The 19004-nt window shown below is 40.5% G+C and overlaps 1 protein-coding gene and 1 pseudogene across 10 annotated transcripts in view; one reads left to right on the forward strand and one right to left on the reverse strand.

Moving 5' to 3' along the window:
* The window catches only part of Eml4 (EMAP like 4), a 125483-nt gene that overhangs the window by 39459 nt on the left and 67020 nt on the right, over nt 1–19004 (forward strand). The window contains exon 1 of one of the 10 annotated variants that reach the window (XM_029470880.1): nt 17993–18173. The exons of the other annotated variants lie outside the window; for them this stretch is intronic. Coding sequence (XP_029326740.1) covers nt 18116–18173 — 58 coding nt within the window. The 5' untranslated portion in view covers nt 17993–18115. Of the gene's footprint in view, nt 1–17992; nt 18174–19004 lie in introns of those variants that run through there. 10 annotated transcript variants of the gene reach the window in all.
* Nucleotides 4917–5481, reverse strand: LOC110284387 (annotated as a pseudogene).

Raw genomic sequence — 19004 nt, forward strand, 5'->3', positions numbered from 1 at the left:
TTTGATCCCCAGAACTGACAGGGTGGAGACAAGCCAAGCCCCAGGGCTTATCAAACTAGTTAGTGTAATACGGGCTCAGGCAGAGACTCTGTCTCAAAAAATAAAGCGGAAAGCAGTTGAGCAAGACACCCAGTTTCAATCCTTGACTTACACATGCACATGTACACACATGGCTGCACACCACACACATACATATGCTCACACACAAACATGCAACATACATTGACAGAAATGAAAAGTTTATCTGGATAGTTTTAAAGCAGTTATTTGAGACTGCCACTGTACAAAGCTGGAAGTTAAGGCTAAATACTTACTGTGTTATACAACCTCATTGACCAAATCTGATTGAAAGAAAATGACACTTAAAACTCAAGGATTTAAAGCACTCTTGTTGTTAAACCTCATATCATTTGTGGGGCAGGAGTTTGGGCGGGGTAGGCTCCCGTCTAACGTTCAACTAGAGAGTCCTGGTGAGTGCTTTGTTATCTGATGCATCGGCCAGAATACCTGGCAGTCTAGGCTTGGAACTGCCCAGCCGGCAGACACATACACGTGTCCCCTGTGCCACTGCGTGCTTCAAGTTGGTCAATGTAGTTGGGCTTCTTCTTCAGTGAGAATTTACTCCCGGAGAAAGTATTTCAGGAAACCAGAGTTGAGACAAGCTTGCTTATAAGATATTATGGATATTGTAGTATAACTGGTCTCCAAAGGTGATCATACCAAACAGCGCCCCCAAATAATCTCAGCAGGCCAGCGTTAACTGTCTGGCCTCCAGGACCATGAATAAGCCTTGCAGATTTTAAGATTTTTGAAGTGGCAGAGAAAAAAGTAGTTGACAAAAATAAAGGTCAACTTTGTTCCTCACTGAATCTGAAACTCTGTTATAGCAAATAAGAGAGTAGAAGTTTTATTTTCAGCTCATGAAGGTTGTTAGTGTTTTCATTTTACTGGTAGTGTGGCAGTTGGGATACACCAAAGAGCACTGGGGAGAGGGTCAGCATTTAACCAGTAAATTCTTGTTTTAATGAGTTGTCAGAGATTTTGGTAGGGACTTTTACTTGACTTCTGCTATTTTTCCTTTCAAAGAGGAGGAACTAAGGACATATTCTAAGTATGAGGTGAAGGTAATGAAGTTGAAAAGCATTGTAAAGATTTGAGGCTGGGTGCAGGACACACACCTATAATTGCATCCTTTGGGAGGCTGGAGCAGGAGGATCACCGTGAGTCTCCGTTTCCTTGCGAGTTTCAGCATATTAGAAACCTTTGGTGTCTATGTAGGGTTGTGTTATTTCCTGTGGCACTCCCTCCCTCCTAGTTGAGTAGGAGAGCCACCACTCGTGAGTACCTGCTAGTGCTCACTTGCTCTGCTGCGTAGTGTGCTTCTCAGCTAAAGTCATTTTGGAAGAGGGAACTTCAGCTAAGGAGTTAACCTTCATCAGATTGGCCTGTAGGTAAGTCTGTGGGGGGAATTTCTTAATGATTGATCTGAGAAGACTCAGCCCACTATGGGCAGTGCCAGTCCTAGATCGGTGGTCTTCGTGGGTTGTATGAAAAGGTAGCACTCAGCAATAAAATGCAAGCCAGTATTCAGGGTTGCTCCATGTCCCCTGCCAGGAGACTCCATTCATAAGCAGACTGTAAGCTATAAGATGGAATAACCCCCTCCTCCCCGTGTCAGTTCTGAATGTGATGTTTATCACAGCAGTGGAAAGCAAACCTAGGACACTCGAGTAAGTGGTAGTTTCTAATTTCTCCTCTGGTCCAAACTTAATATCTAATTAGACAGGGTTATTCAGGGATGGCAAGATGGCTCAGAAAGTAAAGGCTCTTGGTGCCAGGCCTATGACTGTGTTTGATCCGGAAACCCATTTGGTGGCAGGAGAGAACTGACTGCTTTATTGTCCTCTGACCTCTATCTTCCGCATATGTGCTATGGTGCACTGCTTTGCTGTGCTTGACTGAAGCTATTGACATGATAAATACCTAAACAGGGTTTTCCACCTCAAAAAAGATGCTCTGTAAAAACTGTTAAAACATGTTCTGCCTTATGTTTGGTCATGTTGTGTGTGCATATTTTACTTGTCCTGGTGAGCAGTTAACTTTAATTTTTAAAAAGTGTGTGTGTGCTTGTGTGTCATGATACATGTGTCCTTCATACAAATGTGGTGGTCCCTGGAGGCCAGAAGAGGGCACTACATTTCCTGGAACTTAAGTTGCAAGTGGTTGTATCCACCATGTGGGTTTTGGGAATTGAACCTGGGTCCTACACAAAAAAGCAGCATATACTCTTAACTACTGAGCTCTCGCTGCAGCCCGAATGAACAGTTAATTTGAATATTGCTTTGGTTGCTGGGGATATATTTAGAATATACAAGATGTGTTATCACATATTATAACCAACCTCCTCACTAGAGAGAATGGTCAGGATTTAATAGGACTTTGAATGTGTCTGCTACTGAGTTATTGCCCAACCATTCATACAGATACTAACTATATACCAGTCTGTAAGAGTCACAGCTCCTCATCTCCTACATGCTTTGTTTTTGTTTTTGTTTTTTTGAGACAGGGTTTCTCTGTATAGCCCTAGCTGTCCTGGAACTCACTTTGTAGACCAGGCTGGCCTCGAACTCAGAAATTCGCCTGCCTCTGCCTCCGGAGTGCTGGCATTAAAGGCGTGCGCCACCATGCCTGGTTTTCATCTCCTACATTTATTATAGTTTGCTTATCTGATTTAGAGAATGTGTGTTAAAATCCTTTGTCCAGGGGCTGGAGAGATGGCTCAGCAGTTAAGAGTACCAACTGCTCTTCTGAAGGTCCTGAGTTCAAATCCCAGCAACCACATGGTGGCTCACAACCATCCGTAATGAGATCTGACACCCTCTTCTGGAGTGTCTGAAGACAGCCACAGTGTACTTACATGAGAGAGAGAGAGAGAGAGAGAGAGAGATCTTTAAAAAAATCCTTTGTCCATTTCTGTGAGTAGGATTGCTGGATTATAGAATGAAGATAACTTGAAATTGAGTAAATCTTGCTGGATTCTTCTCTGCAGTGGTTTTTAAATATGCACTTCCCTTCAGGAGACAGGGAAGTGCAGGTACAGTGAACCTGAGCAGTGTTGGGTGTTGGTGGGCCTTTTATGTGTACTTCATTATAATCTTGTTTTAATTTTATGAGCCTAGTTAACAGTGAGCTGACCCATGCTCCCCTCCTGTAAACACAAGTTGGCCAGCTTTTCTTTTCCTTGTTTTTTTTTTTTTTTTTTTATTGAGCCAATACCTTTTTGTAGTTTTATAGGCAATATTTATATATTTCCTGTATGTGTGATATCTTGTAGCCTAAGGTTTAACATGGTGAAAGGCAAATTAGCCACCTAATAAAGGATATATAAATAGTATGCAGAAGTCTAAAATTTTGTTTCTTAAAGAATAATGCTACAATTAACAAATGAGCTATAATTGTAGTTATGTGTTAACTATGTGCTTGTGGTATGGCAGTGCAGTGCATCTCCTGTGGCAGCAGTGCCATTGAAGACATATTTGTGGGTGGGTTGGAAACCACTTGCCAATTTTGTTTGCTTTGTCTGATAGTTGTACCAAAATTAAAGTAAAATTTATCTACTGAATCTTCTGTATATTTGTAAGTTCTGCTTCTTTACTTGATGTGTGTGTATGTGTATGTATATAGTTCTTGACCTGTGATGGCTGACTATTGTATATTTAAAGCATACATATTTAAAACAAAACAAAAACAACACTTTTAAAGCCATTATGGACAAAAGTATGGGCGTTCCTTAAAAGTACAGTTCCCCTAGGTACATATTTAAATGATATGAAATTCAGTATATCAAGATTGCTATCCTTGTATGTATGTTTGTTTTAGCAGCATTCACAGAAGACCAGATATGGGATCAGTTTAAGTGTATCCCAGCAGATGACTGGGATTTTAAAAGGGCTGTAATACTTTACTCGTTTTCAGAATGAAACACACTGCTGTTTTTAGCAACCCAAGTGAAGGAAGGCAGACACATACAGGAAGGCAGTCTTACCTGACCTTGTTTCGTACGGCAATGAAATCACTGCACTCATACAAGAGGAATGGCTTGCACACAGGGCTGTGATGGTAGAGGCTGAGGAGATACAGGTTAAAGGTCACAATTCCAATAAAAAAGAAACAATTCCAAGGAAGGCTTATTGTTCTTTATTTATATCGTAGTTTGTACAATTAGTAATAAAGTGTCGTATATTTGCAAAATTACTGAGAACGTTTCTGGTTTGGTTTTGTTTTCCCCCAAATTTGTGTGTGTGTGTGTGTGTGTGTGTGTGTGTGCAATTGAAGTTGATTTTCTTCTTTCACCTTAATGTGCAGTCTGGGGACTGAAATCAGATTGCCTGGTTTGTGTGACAAACACCCTTATCTTCTGAGCCACTTCACCAGCCCTGAGAATATATTTAAGTGTCTTTATCAAAGAAGGTTTGTGAAGTGGTACACATACCTTGATTTAGCCTTTTTTTAAACGTATATGCATGTCAAAATGTTATGTTATATGCTAATACACAAACTTATCAGTAAATTTAAAATAATATTTAAATGAGAGGGTGAGGAAGTATGTGACCATTAATATTTAGTTCCTTTAAAAAATAAAAATTTTGATTCTTTTAGCAGATTGCCAAAAATTTTCCATGGAATTCAAGAAAAAGAATCTATTTAAAAGAAAGCAAAGTTCTCTTGAGCCTTGTGCTAAAGTGATTAAACAGTCCAGTCTTTTCCTGTCAGTTTTATGTTCATATAAGTATGTGCTACATGCATGGTATATGTATGAGCCCATGATCTTGTGTGTGCATAAGTTGATTTTAGCGACTTCTGTTATTCTTCGCTTTTTTTTTTTTAACTTTATCTGCATTTATTTTATGCTGAATTTATTCCTGGGCCATGAGTTTTTGTTTCCTCAGTTTCTTCTGGGATATCTTTTTCTTCTGTGCAGCCTCCTCTTCTGGCTTTGGAACGATCTGTTCCTTCTCAGTGAGGATCATCTCAATGTGGCAGGAGGAGCTCATGTACGGGTTAATCCGGCCATGAGCTCTGTAGGTTCGTCGGCGCATCTTAGGTGCCTTGTTCACCTGGATGTATTCAATGACTAGAGAATCTACGTCTAAACCCTTAAGTTCAGCGTTACTCTCTGCAGTTTTAAGCATGTGCAGTAAAAATTCAGCACTCTTTTTTTGGCCACCAATTCTGTGTCCAGCCCCACTGTTTGGCCTGGGCGCACCTACCGACTCCACCATTATACCACCGGAATGGCACACATTGCTTCTTTAAAGTGGCATCCTTCAGATACTTGGTGGCTTTGCAGATATGCATACCCTTGATGGCCTGGGCAGTTTCCCGGGTGTTCTTAAAGTGAACTCGAAGGTTTGACCCTCTTGATTTGCATGATTTTGTGGGGTTTTCTGGGTCAAGAGAGTAGCGTACCATCTTGGCAGGTGACCTGGCCGCTTACCTCTCCACTACTTTCTTAAAACATTTTATTGTTTTAACCTTTATTTTTCTTTGATATGTATGAATTTTGCCTTCATATGTGTCTGTGGGCCACTTGTGTGCTTTGCTCATGAAGGCCAGAAAAGGGAGTCATATCCTCTCTAAGGTTGAAAACATCTTATCTAAACCCTAACAGTGCCTAGTGTATGATTAGTTCATTGTTAAAAATGATGGCCATATAAATAACATACAGCTATGGGTTTTTTGTCTTTCCTATAATTCCAATTTAATTAGTTTTAAAATTCTGATATGAAGTGGAATTTAGATAACAAACAATTAGTAAAATATGTAGTGTTTGTGTTTGATGCTTCTAAAATCAGGTTTTAATAAATCTTTTGACAGTAGAACTATGACATCATTTAAGACAGTCTAGATAAAGGCTTAGCAGGCTTTTATTATGGAGTGGTGTGTATGTATGTACTGTTTGTCATTTTTTAATATGCTTATTAGTCTTAGTTTGCTTTTTGTGAAATACCTCAGACTTGCCTTAATCTTAATTCTCCTGCCTGCCTGCCTGCTGATGGAATGCTGGTATTATAGGCATGTTTTACCTGCTTGTCAGTGACCTGTTTTACATGGTTTTCTACAATTTTGTATGTCAGAAGCTCTTGTTCTCATCCAGACCTGAGAAAATGGCTCAGCAGTTAAACATGCAAGTTGCTCTTCCAGAGGACCCAGGTTCAATTCTCAGCACCCACATGGTAGCTCACAACTGTCTATAACTTCAGTTCCAAGAGCTCTCACACCCTCTTCCTTTGTAGGGACTGCAGGGACATGATACACGCATAGATGCAGGCAAAACACCATACACATGAAGTAAAAAGAAATACTTCATTTTAAAGTATAAAGGTGGACAGCCTAGGCTGAGAGATTGTAAGAACCCTGCCCCTGTTTGTGTAGCAATGATAATTGTTGATGTACCCCTAAAAGCGGTGACCTCCTTCAACTGGGGGTGTTCTCAACTAGATTTACAGTACTGCTCCTATGGAGTTGGCCTTAAATACAGTCAGAAAATGGTAGGTTATCTGCCCCCACCAGAGCCCCCGTAGAACATTTGAGCTGCTATTGTACCCACGCTTACATGTTACACTCTGGTCTTTACTGTTGGTCACAGCCTTTGAAATTGGCAGCCAGCATAGCGCTATTGTCTACTGTGAAAAACTGTTCAGTCATGTACTTCCTTGTCAGTACCAACTTGGTTTTTCTGTGTCCTGTGACCAAAGTATGTGGTGCCTTCTGCAATAAGTTCTTACATCAAGTTCTGATGGCAGCCATGAGCAGTAATGATAGCTTGTATTATTTTGTGGATATCCAGGATACCCGTTATCAGTAATTCCAAGGGAAGTACCTCACCTGTACTAGAAATTTCATTTGGCAACCTACAGCTTCTGAGAGGAGCATTATATATCCCCTATGTAGAATAACAACAAGTAAACAAGTTCAGAATCTCTCTCTCATATTATGAATAGTTTAGTTTAATTATGTTACTACAATGTAAGTGGTACATAAATAGCTACTATATTTCATTGTTTAGAGAATAACAACTGAAGAAGCATGTTTGTATGTGTGTATATGTTTATACACATACACACATATGTATGTATGAATGCGATCACTGGGTAGATAAAAGAATAAAACGTAGAGGAGACTTTCCATGTTTCTAGCTGGTTGGCTGAATAAATGGTTATGTAACATGTACCAGGGTAAAGAAGAAAGGAAAAGAAACGGGATAGAGAGTAAGACTAGAGAGCAAGGCTGTCTGGACCTGAGGAATTTGAGGTCACTTCAATAGAAGTGCCCTTAGGTCTTCACCTTAAGATAAACACCTAAGACTTGTATTTGGGAGCAATATTAGCATCTAGCTGATAGGTAGAGTCTGAGAATTGATGGCTTTAAATGAGAATAAAATAGGCCTAAGCTTATACCATAGAAAAGATAGGAAACCTAGCAGGTAATATATAGATGCAGGAAAGGAGAAATGATCCCTCAGGAAGGACCAAGAGACAAAGGCAGAATGCACAGAGTCTGCCTGAGGATGGGAAAAGGAGTAAGGAGGGTGCTGGGAACACTGGTGATAGGTTGGTTGGTTTTGATGGAGAAAAGCCTATTCACAGGCTTAGAGAAGGAACAAATAGTGATTTGTGCTAACAGGAAAGGGCTTGCAGCAGAAGCCCAGAAAAAGACTTTTATCTAAGAATACAGGAAAGATAATGGAAGCACAGATAAAGGTGGGTGGGTTCCATATCTGTATATCAAAACCACTGCGGACTGAGCTGGGGTGGTGGCACAAATCTGTAACCCCAGTACTCTGGAGACAAAGGCAGGTGGATTTCTGTGAATTCGAGGCCAGCCTGGTCTACAAAGCAAGTTTCTGGACAGCCAGGACTACACAGAAGCCCTGCCTCGAAAAAGAAAAGAAACAACTGCAAACTGAAAATATTAGAAGTGTGTGTTTGTCCGTGTGTATATGCGTGCACGTGTACACGGGTGGCGTTGAGACTCGGAAAATAATATCCTCAAGTATTTTGTCATAAAGGACATTCGAGGGGCCTCACAACCAACATCTCTCTAACTTTCTCCTACCATCTTTTCTTGCTCCTCATATAAGAATATGAGTTCAAGAAATAAGATTTTCAAGTGAGTCATGGCAATCAAACCCTTGTCATAGTTAAGCTCCAGTTGTCGGTTTGACAGACTTGAGGAAAGGGAGTTACCCCTTCAGATTGGCTTGTATATTTTCACTTTCTTAATTGCTAAGAGATGATGGAGGGCCCAACCTACTGTGGGTAGCAACATCCCTAGGTAGATGGTGTGAGCTGTATAGGAAAGTTAGCTGAGCAAGCCAGGGGAAGCATAAGCGTTCTTGCCTTGGTTTCCCTTTAATAATGGACCGTAACTTGTGAGCTGAGGAAAAAACATCCTTTCTCTCCCCTGTACCCCCACAAAAAAGGGAAAACTAGGACTAATCCCCCTTCTCCAAAGCAGCCCATAATGCTTATAATTACCTGTAACCTTCCCCCCACCTTTCTGTATAAGATCCGGCCATTGAGAGATTCTGACCAATCTTACCTCATAGTAGATAACAAGACTCTTATTTCAAAAGCGATCCCGTCATATACCTGGAAGGAAGGAAGGAAGGAAGGAAGGCCGGCCAAAGACAAAGAAGGATCTGAAGGATGGGCTTTGCTGCATTCAGCTCATACCCTTTTTATCTAATAGCATAGTGACAGGGTGTATTCTTCATTAAAAATTAGTTTTCCTTGGGCCTTTGGCTCTTCGGAATGAAGGTCTTCTTTCACATTAAGTTGATTAAGTAGATGTGTTATTCTTCTAATCTTTCCTTAGCTGACTCTGTCAGGAATGTCAGCCATAGCTGTTGTGACGGGAGAAAGAGACTGTTCCGGTCTCTCGCGTCACTGTAGGGTATTAGCACTACACTTTTCATTTCTAATTTCTAATGAACAGATTGCTGGGGATGAAAATGTTTTAGGTTCTGGTACAAAAGCAGCTTGTGAAAATAAGGGTTTGTCTGGGTTCCTGATGTGACGTTATGGTCTGTCATGGTGGAAAAGGCATGATGACAGTATCTTGAAGTAGCTGGTCACATTGCATCTACAACCAGGAAGCAGGGGGAAGTGTTGATACTCAAGTCTACTTGTTCCCTTTTGTTTAATCCTGAACCCCAGCCTATGAAATGTATGTAGCACCACCTACACTCAGGGAGGGTCTTCCTGTGTCAGCCCAGCTTAGAAACGCCCTCACCCAGAGGCTTTGTCTCCAATGATGGTGGCCATGCAATTAACTGTCACAGTTCCTTTCAGCACCTTGTCCCCTTCTTCCTTCTCTCCTCTTTCCTCCCCTCTCTTCCTCCCTTTCCTCTGTTCCTTCTCTTCCTCTTCTCCTGCTCTCTTCCCACTATTTCCAGCTCTCCCTCCTTTCTCCTGTGTTTCCCTTCCCTCCTTCCTGTCCCCTCTTCCTTCACTACCCACCTCTCCTTTTCTTTTGATCCACAGTCAGTCTAAAGACACATTAGTGCTATGCCAACACTCTGCCACTGGACCGTGTCTCCAGCCCCTTTCTTTGGCATCTTGAACAATTTTTAGATACAGCATTCATATACTTGAAAGAGTTTGTATAGGTCTTTCAGGAGGAATGTCCAACAAAGTAGATAGTTCTCAAACATAGAAACTCAGAGTAGGAGCCTAGCTTTCTGGCCCAAACTCAGATTTATTTGAGGAGAAAGAATTACCAATCTAATATAATCTATAAGTAAATTATTAGTACTCTTATCTACTCAAATTGATGTGGAGAAAACGGTTGGTTGTGCCATACTGCAGAAGAGAAAGGAGTGCTTTTGCTAGTCCTAGGTAGAAAGCACTTCTTAACTTCAAGAGGCTGTCATCATGCAGTTTAAAGAACTATAGAACCAGGCTGAAATGGCTAAAGTTAACATACAGCTGCTTCTGGCTCCCTGGGAATCATTATCAAGAATCTGGAGGCTTCCTAGTTTGTGATGACGCAGACACACTCTGCAGCTCACTTAAGTCTCGTTAGTCTCTCCATTGCTTACCTATTGTTTGATCTGTACCAGTTGTTAATCAGAACAATTGCTTTCTGAATTCTTATTGTAGAACACTCTTAGGCTCCCACTTTCCCACAAGGTTATTGGAAATAAATGTAGGTAGTTTTCCACATTCCACTTCTATCAGCCTACCGATTCATTGATCCTGTGTAGCTCTGCATGTTCGGTTTGGGTTAAGGTTCATTTATTAACTATTTTCTTGGTGTGTGAATGTGTTTATAGCAGTCATATTGCTTGTGTTTATTTTGGGTTGGTATAGGTTTTTTGTAAATACAAAGTTTTAAAGTAACAAATTGAAGAAAATCCTCTGCCAACTTCAATACTTTTTTGTGAATTTGTTCTTTAGTTGACTTCAGAAGTGCTCACACAAAAAATACATTGTAACTCTCCCTTCCTCACTTCTTCCCCTCCCCCGCCCCTTCAGAGGTGCCTCTGTAATAGCCTCTCACATGGAAAAAAAAAAAAAAAACATTATATTCATTGTCACCTGGCTTTACAAGGTGTGAGACAGACTGAAATATCTCTGACTTTACGTTACTTGTCAGCATCAATGGTTTAAAATGAGTGTATACAAGCAGTCATGAATTGTTTTATCTTATAGATTAATTGATGCTACTATAGCTTGTAACATTTTAAAATAATTTTGAAAATGACTTAATTATGTTTATTAGTGAAATGGTTATATCGTATATAGTCTAAATATTTAGGTTTTAAAATTAGTGAAAAGTGATTATTCTTTATGCTCCAAGTGGGATTCATTTTAAACAAAAGCAAAAGGAAGAAGGAAGTGTGATCTGCCACTCTGCACGCACAGTGTTTATTTTTATTTCCTACCAAAAAAATGCTCACGTTTGTGCTTCTGAAGTGGTATTTATAGAAATGGTGTTGTGTTGCAGCTTCAGAAGGAGAAGAACTTGGGTTTGGATTTGAAGTTGTGGATGAGGAGCAGCTGAAGCACCCAAGCCTCCAGCCAGCCTCAGGCCCCAGCGCATGGCTGTGGTGAAAGCGTCTGTTAGCTGTCTCTGCGGCCTGAGGCAGCCCAGGGTTCTGTTTCCTGTTTGCTTGCTCTCCTTCAGCTTCTTTGTGTCACTTTATCAATGAGCAGAAAACTTTTAGCTCAGAGAGCAAAGGGACAGGAGAGGGACTGTCGTAAGCGCGTTTTATTTGTGCCAGCATAGATGTGCTTGGTGGTAGGCCATCTGGATGGAGAGGATTTCCTCAGAATGTTGTCAAGTATGTCGTGAGATTTTGAGCTGGGGTTTTCTTGCAGTGTCGGGAAAGGCAGCAGGAAACAGGCAGAAGTGCTAAGAGCGGAAGACAGCTTGCCAGTGGCTTCAGTGTGTGATTCCTGTATGTAGAAGAGTCCTGTCTGTCACACTTGACTTGCTTGAACAAAAGAGGCTGGAGGTGGGGGCTAATCAAGATCCTGTTCTTCCCTGCACTCTTAAGTGTGCCCGAAAATAATGGCATAAGTGTTTGCCTAAGTGCTCTGGGTACTTAAAACTGCTCACTTTATAGCAAATGTGTGGAGAGGACAGAGTGGGTTTTGTGCTACACGATTTTCTTCTCCTAAGAAGCAGGCTCTTCTTAGATAGTAATCCTTCCTCAAGAGTAATATAGTACATAAGTTATGTAATATACTATTATCCTCGAGAAAAGAATGGAAAGCACTAGGCTTATGTGGACAGTAATTTAAAATAGTGCCTCCTAAAAAATCAGATTGTATATTTCATCCTCAGTCAGGTCCAACCAAAGCCCTCATAGAAACAGAATTATCTGCACATGTTTTAAATTTTGTATTGGATTAATGATAGAATAGTTATTATTTTTTTGAAACTAGGCACCATCCTTGGATTACAGTAGTAAAATGACCTTTTTTCATGTTTTTTTTTAAATTAAGATATTTATTTGTTTTATGTATGTATGCTCTATCTGCAATTATACCTATGTGCCAGAAGACAGGGATCAGATCCCATTGTAATTGGTTGCAAGCCACCGCAAGATTGCTGGGAATTGAACTCGGGACCTCTGGAAGAGCAACCAATGCTCCTAACTGTTGAGTCATCTCTCCAGCCCCCTTTTCCATTTTCTTAAACACAATTTTTTGTGTTATATGCTAGATGACTTTTAGTGACAATAGCTTCCAAGGGAAAAGCAGTCTTACTCTTTTAAAGTAGGTAAGTGTGTCTCAGTGTTCTGTTGCTGGGAGCCATGGCCATAACAACTCTTCTGAAAGGAAGCTTGGAATGAGGGGCTTCCGTACTGTCTCAGGCTTAGTCAATTATGCTCATGGTGGGGCGTGTGAGAGCACCTGATCCTCCAGCAAGGCCACACCTCCTAAGTAGTGTCACCCCGTGGGAACTAAGTATTCAAATATGTGAGCCTGTGGGGACCATCCTTATTTAAACCACCCAAAGTGTTATTTCACTTCCTAAGTCAGAAAGGAGTCTTGCTTTTGTTATCATTATATTGTCAAACAGAGGTAATGAATATTACTGTTTACTACAAATTTAAAATACCTGAGTTTTAAAATATTATTTAGTTAAAAACTCTTCTTCTAGAAGATTTTTACTTTGGAAATAAGATATTTAGATTAGTAGGAAACATTAAATCTTGCCCAAGTATGTCTATATGTGCATTTGTGTTTCCAGCATAGACCTTTTTCCTTTGGTTTGTTGTTTTGTTTTTAAATTTATTTATTTTATGTGTATGAGTACACTGTGGCTGTCTTAAGACACACCTGAAGAGGGCATCAGATCTCATTACAGATGAGCCACCATGTGGTTTCTGGGAATTGAACTCAGGACCTCTGGAAGAGCAGCCAGTGCTATATATATATATATATATATATATATATATATATATATATATATATATGCTTTCCTTACAGTTATTTCCTGGAATTAATCTTAGCTATTGCAGAATGCAAATTGGCATCGACTCTTTGATATAGAGTTACATCATTTCTGACTCAATGCGGACATATTTAATGACAACCAAGTCCAGTTAATAGTCAAGCAATAAAGGTAAATTGCTGGGTGATGAAGAAGTGCTCTGCAAGTAGGAAAAAAAAATTCTGTATCTCTTTCTCCCTTTTTCCCCTGTTGTTCCACTAACTGGCAAATTAGTTACAGATTTTGCCATGTCTTTAAGAGGTAGTATTTGAAGGCCTTGGAGTACTTGGTAATGATTCCATACCTCTCCTTACTGGTGATATGCGCTGAATATCATATTTACCTCAAGTTTACAGAAGGATTTTCACTTAATTGAACAAAAAAGTCCATAAGATAACAAAGAACTGAAAATTTAGGTATGTTACTAAATAGATTTACATTTTAACATAATTTTACTTTACTCTTTGGGGTCCCTCCAAGCCTCATGCCAGCAGAGGAAGGATTCTCTGAACAAGAAGGAGACCCTGGTTAGTGCTCTTCAGTAGCTGGTGCTAGTTCAAACTTCCAGTCTTGACACTAGACAGTAAATCTTGGACATATTTAACTACAGTACAGTACAGTTTGGGAGAAATGTTTCCTGGTAACAATGATCTCAACCCCACGTTCACAATAAAACTTAAAGTGTAAAACTCTTTTGTCAAGCACATTTGACTTGTAGAGTGAAGGTGGGTTCTGTAAGGGCCTGGGATCTGGTGTGCTCTCTGACTAAGACAGCTTAGAGGGCAGCAGGCTATCAAGTGACATTCCCTACTAAGGGTGGGTGTATTGTCTAAGAAACAAAGCTTAAGATAAAGCTCTGGGGAGGGAGAGTCTGGGATAAACATACTAATGTGGGATCCCTGGGCTATCCATTCCCAGCCTCCTGGGTGGAAGGCATGCCTATGTATCCTCCTGTTGAAGAGACCAGCCTGTGTGCTCAACAGCCCTGGTTTCTCTAGTCCTTATCTGTGAGCAGGAGGACCTCAAAAGTACTCTCTACAAAACGTTTTGTGTGTGTGGCAGGGTGGTGCTTGCACACTCCTTTAATCCCAGCACTTGGGTGACAGAGGCAGGTGGATCTTTGTGAGTTTGAGGCCAGCCTGATCTACAGAGTTCCTGGATAGTCAAGGCTACATAGAGAGAAACCATCTCCTAAAACCACAAACAAAAAATTACTTTGCTTACAATTTTTTTTATAGAAAGTTCATCTGAGAATTTTCTGAAATCCTATTTCCCAGAGACTTTTTCCGTGTGTTTACCAACTGAAACCGCTCTGCACAGACAGACACTACAGCATTGATGCTGAGCTGCAGGGTCTCCTCTACAGTGTGTTCGTTCTGTAGTCAGCATGTGTTTGTGATTATAAATAAGCACTGTCCTTTTTATGATGTGTGTGGCATGCCACAATATAGTGACTTAGTTGATTAGCCCTGCTGACTGTCATTTGGGCTCGTACAGGTGTTAAGCTGTAAGCGCTGTTGAAATGGTTTCTCCGAGTTCTTACTCTGGACATTTCTAGTGTTCTTGTGTAATCTGCCATTACTCTTCGGTTTGGCATTTTAGCCAGGAGTGAGGGCTCACACCTTTAATCTCAGCTCTTAAGGAGATAGAGACTGGTAGGTCTCTGAATTTGAAGTCAGCCTGGCAATGTATATTGTATGTCTTCTCACAGATGGGCTTTTAAAAAAATAGACACATAATAGATCTAAGGGTCATATTATTAACAACTATGATTTTTTAAAAATCCTCCCAATTTTCTTATTTGTATGCTATCTATAAAATCTCAGGGCTCTTTGGGAATACAACTTCATTTCTTTCTTTTTGGAATTTAATTTGCAAAAGTAATTCCATTATCACACATACAAAAAATGAATATAATCTGTTCATCTCACCCTATCTTTTATAGAAGAGAAAAATCACTCCCACCCTGCACAGATATGCATAAAATAGTATTTTGTATGGTTGCAATTTTCCTTGCTAAGATCTATGTACTCAAGCCTCATCCCATGTTTTTCATTGGTCATTTGTAATATTTCCTTTTCTGTGTTCAGGCTTTTTGCCAGTTTTTCTGTAGGATCTTTAAAAACTGATGTATAGGAATTGTTTATGTGGGATGCTGTTCCTTTAGTGGTGTTGTGTGCTACATCTGCCTGCTTCCTATTTGCAGATTGCCCTGTCTATTGTTGGTTTGCACTCTGAATCCTAGTGTAGTTAAGCGCCAGTCTGTCCTGGTGGGAACACTTGTCCTTTCTGTACCTTGTCCATATGCTTCTTTCTTCCTGCTTAGAGCATATGAACATACTTGATGTAACTGACATTCTATAACTTTGCTTTTGTGTTTCAGTCTGCTTTACGTATATATTTTTGCATATGATTACAGGGTTTCAGTACACCCAATTTAAATGAATTTGTAAATTTTAACTTAACAGTTTGGGAAGTCTAGCCACTATGTAGATCCAGCTCTGCCCCCAGACTCTTCATCCATGGAGACACGAGGACACAAATACTAAGCCTGATGTTAGGTTTACTTTTTTCCTTTGTGTTGAGACTAAGTGATGTCCTCTGATAAGTTTACTCTCTTTTCTTTATAGTTGTCATTCTCTTTCTTCAGCTCCTGTGATACTAAAGAATTATTTTCATTTCTAAAATTTCCATTTAAAAATGTCTGCTTTTTGCTGAGATTCCCATTGTTCACTTATTTTTAAAACAACAACAACAACAAAAACAAAACGTTTTTTTCCCCTTTGTGCAACAAAGCAGTTAGTTTCCTAGTCCCTGCTCTAGAGACTCTCACATATTCCCAAAGAGATGGTTTCAAGTATTCAGAGCAAGCAGAGAGATAGGAGAGGAAGAAGGGTTCAACAGCTCAGTTTATATGCTCACTTATACATGTATACATGCATATATGCGTGGACTAACATGGGCACTGGACATTGGTCATCCTTTCCCTCTGGAAAGCCTAGCTTGGAGGATTTCGTGTGCAGGCTTACAAACGTCCTCTGTTATCATGGCACTCTTGGGCCCTGAAGACCCCTTCTCTGCTTTCTTGTTAGGAAGCTGAGTTCTTTCCTTTTGTTGCCTCCCACACCCAGGTGAAGCACTGTGGAAGGAAAAGAACACTCAGGCAAGCCCTTCCTACCCCAGCGCTGCTGCCTGCCTGCTGCTGTGCATTACATCTCCAGAACTGCCTGGGTGGACTAACGAGCTCCGGCCTGCAGCACCCATTCTTCTCAGGCCAGAGAGAAAGCAGTTTGTTTTACATACAGTCCAGGATTGGGCTCCCTGCAGTAATAGGTGTGCGGTAGAGAGGTCGTGGTTCTTCAGAGTTTGATTTCCCTTTCCAGCTCATCTACCGCACGCACATGAGCAAGTTGAAGTAATTGTTTCATCATAAAAATAAAGACGCAGGGCTGGAGACATGGCTCAGCGGTCAAGAGCATTTAATGCTCTTTCTTTCAAAGGTCCTGAGTTCAATTCCTAGCACCTACATGGCAGCTCACAACTGTCTGATGTGGCCCTTTGGTTTGCAGATGCACATGCAGACAAAATATCCACTTACATAAAATACATAAGCAAACAAACAAAAATATCTTTAGCCAAGCAGTAGTGGTTTGTGCCTTTTGTCCCAGCACTCTGGAGGCAGAGGCAGGGGAGCTCTGTGAGTTCAAGGCCAGCCTGTTCTACAAAGCTAGTTCCAGATCAGCCACGGCTACAGAGAAACCCTGTCTAGAAAGATAAAAAACATAAACAATTACAATAAAAAATAAAGAAACAACAGGGAGCTGTTGAGATGGCTCAGTGGTTGAGAGCACTGGCTGCTTTTCTGGAGGACCTGGGTTCAGTTCCCAGCACCTACATGGTAGTGCACATTATCTGTTTGTCCTCTTCTGTTCTTCAAGAGCACCAGGCACACATGTGGTAGGTACACAGACATGCATGCAAACAAAACACCCATACACATAAAGTAAAAGTTTAAAAACTTTAAAAGGAGATGAGACAGCTTCATTTGGTCAGGGTATCTGATTCTCATGTCATTATACAGTGACAAGATGTGTGGTGCTCACAGTTAATTCTATGGCCTGATGTACTGCACTCTGACGTGCCCCTCCCCCAGGGCTGCATCTTACGAGATGCACAACAGTGGATAGGTTACTTCTTGCAGCTTCAGTGCATTTAGTGTAAAGTGGGAATGCTGCAATCTTTTTTATTGCGTTTCTGATTGACTTAAGTTTCTCAATGCCTAACACTGAGTAGCCACCAGTAAATGTTGGCTTCTTCCTCTGTCCTTTCCTAGTTTGGAAAGTTTGTCCTCCTTTACATTGTGTGTGTACTTGTGAACACATTTGCAGTTTGCATATATACGTCAGTGAGTCCATAAGCATGTTCACTCTCATCCCAGAGACTATTTTCTTTTTATTTAAACAAGACAAAGACTTGTTTATATAGATTATTAGGTTGGAAGTTATTGATACAGGTAAGCATGGTTACCTCTAGCTGTAACATAGTAGCAGAAACAGTAAAAGGGAACATCAAGGCTGGGCGTGGAGGTGCACACCTTAATCCGAAGGACTGGGACGGAGGCAGAGACAGCAGAATTTCTCTGAGTTTGAGGCCAGTCTGTTCTACATAATGAAACTGCACCACTCCCAAAGGAAATATTAGAATTGAATTAGGTAGGGGTATGTATTATGTTCGTATATTCATATAGATACCTTCAGAGGCACCTTTTTATCACAGCTTTCAGCGTAGTAGTTAGGTTTTTAAATTAGTGAATGTAGTTCTTCTTATGTTCACTATAGATTCTGGTCCCTTTTCCTTTCAGTTACTATTCTAAATGGAGGGTCTCATCATAAATTATATTTGTGACCCCGTCAATGGGAAAACAAGAAATTACAGTGTTCCGTTTTCAGAAGATTTATATAAAGTATTAAAGTTCTGAAGGTACGAAACAGTACAGCCGTGTTCACTTTAATACGGTGCTGGGTTGCCAGATTGAGGGTATTTAGAATACAGTATATTTCTGCAAAGATGACATGTCTCTTCAAGTTCAGGAAACAAGCCTGTGATGGACTGTACTAAAAGCCAAGTGAACAGAGTATCCACTGATGCAGTGGGTACACCAGGCATGCACTGAACAGAGTATCCACTGATGCAGTGGGTACACCAGGCATGCACTGGTTATGTAGACGGGCTGCTCACCTGCACTGGGAAGCACACTGCTGACAGCTAAAGCATTTGCAGATCTCCCCATCTACCTTCCTGTTTAAGAATTCCTGAGAATTTAATTTTCACTATACTTTATAACCCTCAAGCCTAGAAACTATTTTGAAGGAACACACAAAACAAAGAACTACCATGGTATAAGGAAAGGAAACTACGGGAGTATAAAAGAACTCAAAATATATGTTTGTTAAACAGATATATTCCAAGGAAGTTTTCAAACTACAGAGAGAGCGAGTGCTGGACATGAAGTCAGTCATTAGAGGAAGGGGCTGGTCGTATTCCTGCATAACCATGAACAAGCACCGAACTTCTCAGTCTTGGTTACTTATCTACAAAGTGCTTGGGATTGCTGGCTCTAAGATAGTCTCTTTTCCAACAGTAGTAGTAGTCTATGGTTGCAAGTTTAGCTTTATTGTATTTTATTGTAAATGTCTCTTTATAATTTTGAGTCACTGTGCCAAAGGGGAGCTTATCTTAAGTTGAACATCAGGCAATACTTACACAAAGTCATAATGAAGAGCAAAATGTTTCTATCTCTGCTTTTTCTAATCGTGTGTGTGTGTGTGTGTGTGTGTGTGTGCATGTGCGCTTGCTTTCTTGCTCACACACACACTAGGAATGGGGAATGTACTTAGGTGTTTTTGTGGAGGTCAAAGGACAACTTGTTGTAGGAATCTGTTCTCTTCTTTTACCTCAGGAGGAAAGAAGGCTGTGGCTTCATTTCAGTCCTC

This window comes from Mus caroli, chromosome 17 (genome assembly GCF_900094665.2).
Source record: "Mus caroli chromosome 17, CAROLI_EIJ_v1.1, whole genome shotgun sequence".
NCBI lineage: Eukaryota > Metazoa > Chordata > Mammalia > Rodentia > Muridae > Mus > Mus caroli.